General features: G+C 38.2%; 2 protein-coding genes across 2 annotated transcripts; one reads left to right on the top strand and one right to left on the bottom strand.

Moving 5' to 3' along the window:
* Positions 1 to 227: 227 nt before the first annotated feature.
* Positions 228 to 7,891, top strand: LOC121967695 (zeaxanthin epoxidase, chloroplastic-like). Its single transcript, XM_042518079.1, has 16 exons — positions 228 to 753; positions 890 to 1,052; positions 1,285 to 1,359; positions 1,439 to 1,539; positions 1,637 to 1,752; positions 1,996 to 2,207; positions 2,418 to 2,509; positions 2,792 to 2,906; positions 3,042 to 3,145; positions 5,296 to 5,341; positions 5,443 to 5,507; positions 5,582 to 5,671; positions 5,764 to 5,818; positions 7,048 to 7,136; positions 7,215 to 7,302; positions 7,604 to 7,891. The coding sequence occupies exons 1-16, from the start codon at positions 260 to 262 to the stop codon at positions 7,682 to 7,684; spliced, it is 1,986 nt and encodes a 661-aa protein (XP_042374013.1). The 5' UTR covers positions 228 to 259; the 3' UTR covers positions 7,685 to 7,891.
* Positions 7,892 to 8,299: 408 nt separating this feature from the next.
* LOC121967694 (triacylglycerol lipase OBL1-like) lies at positions 8,300 to 11,415 on the bottom strand. The gene is made up of 5 exons (XM_042518078.1): positions 10,928 to 11,415; positions 9,632 to 9,825; positions 9,506 to 9,539; positions 8,812 to 9,428; positions 8,300 to 8,732 (listed from the first exon to the last, which is right to left on the bottom strand). The coding sequence occupies exons 1-5, from the start codon at positions 11,232 to 11,234 to the stop codon at positions 8,472 to 8,474; spliced, it is 1,413 nt and encodes a 470-aa protein (XP_042374012.1). The 5' UTR covers positions 11,235 to 11,415; the 3' UTR covers positions 8,300 to 8,471.
* Between the last annotated feature and the right edge of the window lie 251 nt (positions 11,416 to 11,666).

Here is an 11,666-nt window from a genome sequence, read left to right as displayed (position 1 = left end):
ATAAAATTTGAAACGAATTAGGAAGCCCATCAAACACTCGAGCACTGAGACGAAACGAACTAGACCACAACTAATCATGTGGCAGTAGAATGTTACTTCACCCAGTTTGTCACGCTGCACCCACCTGCCACGTTCCCCAATCAACACACCCCACTCACTCGCTGACCCCACTCACTCGCTGATCCACCACCACAGCTTCCCAATAAAATCAACCCCCCACCTGAGATCAGTTTCTCCTCTAGTGTATTTCCAGTTGCCAATGGCGCTCCTATACGGTGCTCCTTTCCATTCTCCTCCGCTTCCCTTTCCCAAGATCCACCACCCGAACTCCTCCCACAGCTTCTTCTCCGACGCCTCTTCGGCTTCCGCTAGCAGTGGCTGCTGTTGCAAGTCCAGGAGGCGAAGCTCCAGCGTGGTGGCGTCCGCAACTGGCGCTCCCGGTGCCGTTTCCGTTGCCGCATCGGAGCCGTCGGTTGCGCCGCGTAAGCTGAGGATTCTGATAGCCGGCGGCGGGATCGGGGGGCTGGTGTTTGCGCTGGCGGCGAAGAGGAAAGGGTTCGAGGTGTTGGTGTTCGAGAAGGACGTGAGCGCGATACGAGGGGAGGGGCAGTACAGAGGTCCAATCCAGATACAGAGCAATGCTCTGGCGGCGCTGGAGGCCATCGACATGGACGTCGCCGAGGAGGTCATGAATGCTGGCTGCATCACCGGGGATCGAATCAATGGGTTGGTGGACGGAATCTCCGGGAGCTGGTGCGTCCTCTTCTTTCCTTTCTTGGTTCCAACTTTGATCTGTGTCAACTTCATAAACTACTGAGTCGTTATAACATACGAGCCCCAAATTTCTTGGCTTATATTTATTGTGTTGGTCCAATATGCTAAAATTCAGGTACACCAAGTTCGATACTTTTACTCCTGCAGCAGAACGAGGGCTTCCAGTTACCAGAGTTATCAGTCGAATGACTTTGCAACAAATATTAGCTCGCGCTCTTGGTGATGACCTCATTCTAAATGACAGCAATGTTGTAGACTTCGTAGATAATGGGGACAAGGTAGATTGTCATTCCGATTAATGGTTGTACTTTGTTTCATATTTGCCATTCTGATTGTTCAATATGGTTAGTAGTTGCGAAGGCCTATCAAATTTGTTCACAAGGTTTTGGGTTCAAAACTCACCTTCATGAATGCTTGAGGGTTCTCATAGTCATAGCTATTGTTATTATCTTTTTTGAGAAACTATTTCTAATAAATGATATAATATAGAGGAATGCTACTTGTCACCAGGTAACTGTAGTGCTTGAGAATGGGCAGCAACATGAAGGTGATCTTTTGGTTGGAGCTGATGGAATATGGTCAAACGTTAGTTGCTTATTGAGTTTATTTCATCTAACGGTTGATAAGATGAAGATATAAGCATGATTGGATAAATAATTTTCAGGTACGTAAAGTTCTATTTGGATTCACAGAAGCATCTTATTCAGGCTATACCTGCTACACTGGTATTGCAGATTTTATTCCTCCAGATATTGAAACCGTTGGGTATATTTCTTATTTCTTTTGAAGATTTTATGACCTTAATATTAACACTAATTTCTAATTTTAGTTTCCTGCTTTTGTTTAATCTTTGTTTATGAAGGTACCGGGTATTTCTAGGGCACAAACAATATTTTGTTTCTTCTGATGTGGGTGCTGGGAAGATGCAATGGTATGCATTTCACAATGAGCCTCCTGGTGGAACTGATGTTCCAAATGGTAGATATTCTAAATTTAATTTTTCATTTTCCGTTTTCAAATGGAAATGGCAGGTGACATAACAACACATGTTATCAATTGAGATGAAATTGACAAATTCAAAAGTGAAATCTGAATCACATAATCGTGGGTGTGGATTCTAGAGTGTTTAACATGGAATTTTGAGTGGTTAATGAATAAATAGAAAAATTAGGAATTTTATTTACTCTCTATGTTTAGAGTCTTGCATATCTTCTTTTGCAGGTAAAAGGAAAAGACTTCTTAAAATATTTGGTGGCTGGTGTGATAATGTTATAGATTTACTAGAAGCAACCGATGAGGAAGCAATTCTTCGTCGTGACATATACGATCGAATACCAATTATGAATTGGGGAAAAGGTCGTGTGACATTGCTTGGTGACTCAGTCCATGCAATGCAACCAAATATGGGTCAAGGTGGTTGCATGGCCATTGAGGTGCTTTTTCATTCTGTTTACTTTAATCATGCAGTAGCCTGTCTTGTCCTTTCATAAGATGATAAGATACTTCACCATGGATATTAGTTTTAGCATGTGAACATGAAAATGTCCTAGAATTTTCATAATCTGTTGTGTGTAGATAGGAAGTTCATGTCATGTATTTCTTATGGATCTTAAATTTAATGACTAAAATCTATCATTTTGTAGGATAGTTATGAACTTGCTCTAGAACTTGAAAAATCCTGGAATCATAGTGTTAAAACTGGGCAGCCAATGGATATCATATCTCCTCTAAAGCGGTAAGTGGAAAGGCACTTGTATATTTTATTGCACATTATATGGATTAACTTAACGCTGCAACATGTTGTAAATGCTTTACTTATTCTGTTGCATTTGATTACTGTAAAGTTACTTCTCATTGATGCATATACTACGTACTCTCTCTTTCTTAGCCTGGGTATATATCTGTTCACACTTCCTTAGTTTGTGCGGTATCACATAAAATACCAGTGCTTCTTGACATATTGATAAACTTGTTACTTTACTTTGCATGAGTTAACTCGTTTGGTTGTTGCTCTAAGTTATGAGGAAGAAAGAAGACTCCGAGTTGCTGTCATATACGGAATGGCACGAATGGCAGCAAACATGGCCTCCACTTACAGGCCCTTCCTGGGTGTAGGATTAGGACCCTTATCGGTATGGACCCCATACTTGTAGCCTCTCAATTTATCTCAATTCTAAAAACTGAACCTTGAATTCTACAACAATCTCCCCTTATTTTGTCCTTTTTTTCTTCAAAGTATTTTTTTATTAATAAAATTGGTTTTGTAGTTTTTGACCAAGTTTCGGATTCCTCATCCCGGAAGGGTTGGTGGGAGATTTTTGATAAAACTTGCAATGCCGCTAATGCTCGATTGGGTTCTTGGAGGAAATAGGTAAAATTTGTGACATCTTACTTTTGTCTATTATTAATCAAATGTGCACCATTTTGAATCTTTTGTTTTTTTGAGACTATCACTTGTGTCTTCAATTTACATAATAAAATGACTTTTATACCTATAAGCATCCCCCACCTATGGAGAACAATATCCTAGAACTTAGAATGAAATTTTATTATATATCTAACTTTTCGATAAAATACAAAATCATAAAACAAAAATTATGACCATTTTTCTAGACTATACATCCACAAACATCAATTCAATGGGTATTCTATTCTAGGCAATATACCACTACATATGATTGGCTTAACGAAAAATTCTGAATAACAATATGACATGCCAGATCTATAGTCAGATGACTCAGATACAAGTTTGTCATGCGTCGAGTGAGTTCTTGATTGGCACACAATTAAAATCAGCATGCCCTTGTTCCTGGCTAATGAACTGTGCTGTGAATATGCTAGACAGCAACCACAATATGTTCTCACACAATATCATCAAACACGATAATGATAGTAACAAAATCTGTAAATTAGTAAAACTATAGTAAGTCTATAACAAAACTTCTCTCTTACATATGAAGTACAAAGTGTGAATTAAACCAACAGAAAACTGAGTGTTGTGCAAAACTCCAATCCTAATCGTAGTGATTTCTCAAAACAATGACACTAGTTTAATGCTAGCTCTTTGGCTAATCAATAGATGAGAACAAACTAAAGATTTTCAATAATACTGTTATTGGTATGAGAGCCTCCCAAGAATAAGGACAAAAATAATAAATGAACAAAGGGAATGCAGTACACCATCTCCCAAGTTAATTCATATACAAGTATGAAACTCTATCATGAATCTCTATATGCACCTATATATATGGGCACATGGTCAATAAAAAAAGCTGGATGGATCACCTAAATAGACCCAAAGCTTGTTTCAATGTAAACCAGAATTTTGGTCTCTCATCAAAGTCAATAGCCTAACAATCGCAGACCTGTAGTATCTCCAACCATGTGATCCCCGATTAGCTAGCATCCAACTATCATAGACCACCAGCATCTCCAAGGTCATGTTGTCAGAAGTTGAGTATTAGCAAATATCATAATCTCCACATTCCCTGTTACTCATCAAAGTTGTGATCCATAATTAGGCATAGTCATAAGGCATACATGCTCTAAAATATCCCCAATTTGATTGTTGATCATGTAATAACTCCAACACAAAATTTAATGACCCTTGATATTGCATCATCCACTTTCAATATTGATATCTATCTCCCAATAACATGTTTGCAGTGTTCCAATTCCTATCCATACCATAAGCACACCATGATGGTTCAATCAAATTATTCATGCTTTGCCTTTGCTGAACTTTGATAACTAAAGGTCTTATTGCCACACTAAGATCCACCCTGATGTCATGGCGCATAATGAATTGCTCTGGCTTGATGCTTAAGCATGTTACACTTGCTCAAAACAACTAACCTCAGAGTTTAGCACATGTCTCATCCTCTACAGTTACCTAGCCTTGCAGTGTATGCACCATGCACTGTGAGTATTCAAGCATGATTAACACTCATCTACATATGCAAAACCTTAGGAACATGCAACCAACTCAGTGACAACTATACGCTGTAACAATAGAATGGCACCTCGCCTACATCACATGACTAAAAACAAGTCCCACTCATGGTCTTGAAGTAGTTAGGCAAACACTATCTCACTTCCTTACACATTTTACATGAGCCTTGTTTAGGAGCAAAGGCTCTCACTGAAGAATCATCATGGCACAATGTCAAAATAACAATGTAACCAAACACATCATTCTCTTCATGTCAAACTCAAAATAAGCCCTAACTCCTAGTGTTAGGATGCACACTATCCCTATGCCTAAGAAAGAGGCGCACAATTCATCCATAACCTTGCTTCTCAAATCTCGACAGTAGATCTCCTAGAACCTTTTTTTCTCGAATCTCGAAAGAAGATCTCCCTTCCAATTCTTTGGTATCCATAATTGGTTCAAAGTATAGAAACATGATTAAAACACTTTAGGTCGCCATATTAGTATACATTTAATCTTGAGTGACTCAAAACGAATGCAAAACGATAGTGAAGATTAGAAATTTTCTCAAGTTTATGTTGCTTTTGCAGCTCAAAACTTGCTGGAAGACCATTAAGCTGCCGTTTGTCGGACAAGGTAGGTAGAAGAGATTGAGATATGGAGCAAATCTCTGAATTGCGAGGTTCAGCTTGAGTATGAAAGTGCTACCCCAATATATTACATGATCACTTTTGCAGGCAAGTGACCAGTTAAAAAGATGGTTTGAAGATGATGATGAAATGGAAAGAGCTATGGGTGGAGAGTATGTATTCTTGTGTTATCACTGAAATTTATAATTGTTTCCGACATACACGGCTTATTTGTTGTGACATTTAGGTGGTATCTTTTCCCTACATCAATTGGCGACGGTGACACATTAAAACCTATCCATTTGGTCAAAGATGTGCATAGACAATTAGTAATTGGGTAATTTTTACTCATTATTTCTGTTATGTAATTTTTCATTAATCTTCATTCTTGTTTCCAAGTTATCATAACAATATTATATAAATTGGCAGAAGTCGGGCACCTGCTGATAAACAAAAGGGATCAATTGTGATTAATTCACCACAGGTTAGCCAGTGAATTCTAATCAAAATTGGCCGCATCTTTAAATTATTGTGCAATTGCTTAGTTCATAATCTGACAATAGTTGGGATTCATAGCTGTTGTTATTGTTGTATGCAAATTAATTGGCTCCTCTCAATAAGAATAAAATAAATCCTTTCACTTGATTAACAAATTATTGTTTTCTTTTTAGTTTGTCGATGGAATTTTTTCATCATATATGCTAAAATATTACAGTTTAAAATGTAATAATGCATGCTCAACAACTTAGAAAGTTTTACATTCTAGAAGCACAAGGTTAAAAACATTTTACAGGAATAATTTTGTTCTCAAATTGATTAGTTCACAGTGCTTTTTTAAAGCTTTTTAATTATAGAGCAATTACTTTGATCCTTGGTATAACGGTAAAGCTGATGTTGTGTGACCTAGAGGTCACATATTCAAGTTTCGGAAATAATCTCTTGCAAAAGCATATTAAGGCTACGTACAATAGACCCGCATTGGCTGGAGCTTCATGCATCGGACTACCTTACTCTGATCCTCCACAAAGTGTCGTTTAGGACTAGCTTAGGAACATAATGAATAAGGTAGGGGTTGCCCATAGCATCTGGAAAAATTATTTTATCAATTTAGTTCAATCAATTGCAAAAGTTCATGGATGGTGTCATATATTTTTATGGTTTTCTTGTCACTATTTTTTTTTGATAATGTATCTGGAAGCAAACTCCATTTCAACGAATGTGGGATTTTAACCCAGGACCTTGAAAATATAAGGACTTTACCAACTTAATTATTAGATTTGATTAGGAGATCATTTGTCCCAGAATCTTAACCTATGAAGAAAGGCTCCAATCTACATTTGTTGCCATTTACACTCTTCTCTTATGATGAAATGTTAATGCAAAGCATATCCAAAGGTGTCGAGAAAGCTTTGCAATATCAGGTGTCTACAAGAAATTCCTGAGATGAGGCTCTCATCAATCTTGCTTTCTGAACAAGAACTGGATGCTATCCTCCTTATATTGAGACCATGAAAAATGATCATGTCCTGTTTTGGATTTCTAGTGACTTTATTATTGAACAATTTGAACCGTGTAACATCAATCTAGATAAATCTGTGACACCTTACACAGTGAATTGTGGACTGATGAAGGGAGTTTAGAAGTATAGGTTAGACTTTAGAGAATTATTTATGACCTAGTGGTTTCGTTTGACGAGTTAATAACTTCTTGCAGGTAGCTGAGGAACATGTACGTATAACTTGCAAAGACAATGTCTTCTTTTTGACTGATTTGCGTAGTCAATATGGCACCTGGATTACTGAGTAAGTGAGACAAAAAAATGACTCATTTTATTGCTTTTGTTAGAAAGAAGAATTAACTATTTTCCCTTTCAAATGCAGTAAAGAATGGAGACGGTATCGTGTGCCTCCTAATTTTCCTGTACGTATACACCCATTTGATGTCATTGAGCTCGGCAATGATAAAAAGGTTGTTGATCTTTTCCACTTAGCATATTTTAGATTCGCAGCTGTACGTGTATGCCCATGTTCATTAGAATCAACATTAATTAGCATTTACAAAAGCTGCTAGTTAAATTCATATTCTACTATATTGTTTACCTTTTAAAGTAGAGCATTATTTCACCAATATAAGATAATATTTGTTTAATTCTTATTATAACATATATCAAAATATTAGTTAACGAATATGAAGAAAATTTTGATTTATGTTCTCATATCTATTTTATTGCAGTATAAAAATATATACGCTTTTTTATATGTTTCTTCAGGTTACTCTTAGGGTGAAGGTAACAAAGGCACTGCCAAAAACACATACCAACGGAGAACAGCCAATCCTACAAGCTGTGTGATGATATCGGGTTATTCTCACTGGCCATAGTTCATTCACAGCAGTCATAGCAAATAATACATTGTATTACAGTTTTTTGATTTGATGTCTCAAAGGGATACACGTCTTTGTTGCACTTACGCAACTTCTATCATTCAAGTTCGATCCAAATGAGAGAAATTAATCCAGAAGGGAACGCAGATTCTGTTCCCTTTCTTTTTCTTCCTCCTATACTTCCTCTTTTCCATTAACACGGTAACCTATTTCTACGCTCTGCCATGCTAGCCATATGATAATGGATATATCTAGATGTTGAAATTTTTTCAGAATACAAAACAAAAGAGTTTTTTTAAATGATTCTCAAAATACGGAGAGAGAATAACAAAACAATTGGATTGTTCGGTGAAACTTAATCCCATTTTTCTTCAAATAATTTGAAGAAACAAACTACGGGACCCACCTCATCATGAGAAGGGAGCCTGGTCAAAGACATTTCTCTTGCTTTGCAATTGCATTTGTCTTCTACAATTATGAGAAGTAGCAATATGACAGCATACAGTCATCTGTAAATTCAATAAACTAACAAAACTCTAGAAAAGTATAAATAAAAACATCAATCTTTTGTGGACGATCATCATTACTAAATCAACGACCATCTTTTTTATGGGTAAACAAAGAAAAATTAATTAATGCGTCTCAAGTTTCACGTAACAAGTTTACCAAATAAAAAAACTCATTATTACTAGTTCATACGTGAATCCCATACGATTCATTTGAAAAGGAATCCTTTAACTACTCGCTGAATCTAATTACTCTGAAGTCGCATCCACAGCAACTGCCATAGTTCCCAATCTCGTGCAGTTGTCATAATCTTGAGGGGAGTGCGGCGGCAAGCCAGGAATCACCAGCGCAAACAATCTAATGAACCTCAAGAACCACCCTTCCTTGAATTCTGGCCCTTCAATGTACCCAATCAGGAAGCTTCGTTGAAGCTCCCACAACGCATTCAGGTACTTGGGAATCACCTCCAACACAGAGAAATAGTTCTTGTTGGGTTCCTCCTCCATCTCCTGCGTCAAGCGCGCATACACCCACAAATCATGAATTGTTCGTGACGTTTAGGTAAATTCAGCGATCCAATTACATTACCTTTCCTCTGTAGAGGCTGTTGAAGTAGATGCACGTCCCGAAGTGCTTAAACAAGAGAGCAGAGTCATCGTAGGGCACCCGTGGCACAATGTCGTTGCAGTAGACATACCTGAAGTACCTGTTCTTGGGCTCATTCAAGCGTTGCATCATGAACTCCCCAAACTTCTCATCTCCCACCCGCGGCTGCCCAAAGGTGTACACTCCCTCTAGCCTTTCCAGCAGCCACTCCTCCTCGTGCAGCGCCAAGATGCCCGTAAACAGTATCGCGAGTGCTCCGCCAAGGCTGTGGCCGGTGACCGAGAACTTTGCCTCGGCCCTGCTCCGCAACACCTGCTTAAGCTTCTCCCTCATGACGTAGTACGCGTAGGGCCGTGTTTCGTCGCTCTGGTTCAGGTCCACAGGCCACCCAAGCTTCGATTGCAGGCCCAACGCCTTCATGAAGCCACGATGGACCTTGCCGACGTTTGGAATCTCATACCATGAGAAATCAACGTCGGTGGACCATTGAGCAGCGTCGAATGGCTCGGTTCCTCGAAAGGAAATCACAATAAGCTCGGCGCCATCGGCGGTTTTGTCGCTGAACATGAATGCTTGTGTGCTGTACTGTTTTTCAAAGTCTGCCATCGCATTCAATAAGTTCTAATGCTCCAAACAAAAAAACTCATTGTTTTGTAAGGAAATCTCAGAGTCTTACCGTTCCAACAGTTGTAGAATCCCAAAAATTCCTTCTGCATTAATATCGAATCATTCAAAGATGTAAGCACTAACTGTGACGAGATAATCAATTTCATCTTATCATTATAACGTGTGTAGGACTTACTTCCCAATTATTTCGGACTATGCTTCTGATGGAGAGTTCATTTTCATAAGCTAATTTTGCGGCCATTATGGATAGTGCTGACAAATACTTGTCATCGCTTGGTCTGATGCTCTTGTCCAGTTCAACTCTCGTGTCAATGAGTCCAATACATGATCTATAACTGGATGACTTCTTTTCCGGAAAAACCAATTTCCCTAGGAAAAAGACAATATTAATGCGATTTAGAAGCTAAATATATGTGGAAATTGAATCCAAATAATTCAATATCAAATAGTTTCAAGTTTTTGGCCACAAGGAGGCCAACAGAAAGAGCATTCACCACAACCTTGTGTTGTAGCACAACCAACTACATTGATTCATTATATAGAATGACAAGGTATCCTAGACATTATATAGAGTAACCTTACTGTCAGGCATGTTACGGCTGATTCTCCTATCTATCTTAGAAGAAACTTGTAACCACTTGCAGTGCACTTCAATCCAACTTCTTCCTTCACTTAATTTTTTTTATAAGTTTATATGATCATGTTAGCTACAAACCTCTTTATAGTCAAGGGTGTCAATTTCTTTTATTAACGATTAAGTACCCTTATATTGGATGCTTATCTGTTTAATTGGCTCACTAATCGATATTTTTATTTATTCCCTATGTTGCAAAAGTGTCCATTCTCCAGGCACTTGACAACGTTCATCGAGTGTAGTTTGTGTTTGTTTCAGGGTTTATTTTCGTTTTTTTGGGGGAGAAATAACTAATTTTGTCTAGCTATTTCCGTTTAATTTGACTATTTTTTTCCCCTTTAAGTCTGAAATAAAAACAAATAAGCCAATTTTTATTCGAAATTAATGTAAACTGCTGCTAATTTCAAGGAGGAAAGAAAAACAGAGTTATGATCAAGATATAATAAATACACCAGTTTTATTATATAATAACTATTGCTAAGCAAACGTGATAAGAACAATCGACCTAGCAGCTAGCTGACTCGTATAATTAATTAAATTCTGAGAACACGAGGGTTATAAAAAATAGGGAAATAATTAACGATGCACTGAACATGAACTGTCATACAACAATAACAATTACATATAATATAATGTCACTGCTAATTGATAGGAAAAAAAATGTTCATCTTAACTATTAGGAATCAATCTGAGTCGAATAGCATTCCATCCAATTAAATGGCTTAATTTTGATCAGAAACGGGTTGTAAACTAAAATCCAAGAAAAACTTCTAAAAATATACTGCAGATTTGCTCATAATTATATCATTCGTTTAATTAATTAATTAGTATACTGGCCTGTGAGGAGATTCCACAAGAGACAGAGCAAGCCATTGTTGACCATGAGAAGGTTTAGCCAGAACTCGATCGCCAGTCCCATCCTGGCTATTGGCCTCCTGGAGAAGAGGAGGATCTTCTGCAAGAGAAGAGAGACGAAGACGGCCCACCTGCGCTTTGCCTGGTCGATCTCGGTGTCAATGGGGCAGTCGACCGACTGGTTGTCGGAGACTCTGGGCGAGAGCAGGAGCCGGAGGAGATCAGAAACTCCGGCCTTGTCGGGCCTCAGCACCAGGTAGTCGCTGAAGCCATCCACCTCGGAGCCCATCGAACGCGATTAATTAGCCTGATTTTGTTTTGAAATGGGGGAAGAATTGAGCAACAATGGCCGAAGCTTGCAGGTGCAGTATATATATTTGGAGGAGGATGAGCGTGCCCAGGCACAGGCACAGGCACAGGCTCAGTCTCAGGCGTACACAGCACGCTGTACGCGTGACCGAAAGGTCCGATGAGCCTGTTTAAAATAGTTATGACCTTAAATGTGGGCAACAAATTGTTTGGTCACAAGGATGACTATTATATTTGATGGGAGATTTCCATGTTTGTTTTCATCGAGCCCTACCTGCATGGGTCTATTTCATCTATAAATGATCTTAATTATGCACAATGAAAGCTTGATTTCAATTTTATGCCATTTCCAATAAAAAAACATATCCTCCTCTTTTGAAGGAAAATTTTCATCCGACAAATATACGTGTCT

This window comes from Zingiber officinale, chromosome 3B (assembly GCF_018446385.1).
Source record: "Zingiber officinale cultivar Zhangliang chromosome 3B, Zo_v1.1, whole genome shotgun sequence".
In the NCBI taxonomy this organism is placed as follows: domain Eukaryota; kingdom Viridiplantae; phylum Streptophyta; class Magnoliopsida; order Zingiberales; family Zingiberaceae; genus Zingiber; species Zingiber officinale.
Note: the sequence above shows the minus strand (reverse complement) of the source record. Positions and strands in the feature narration are given on the sequence as shown.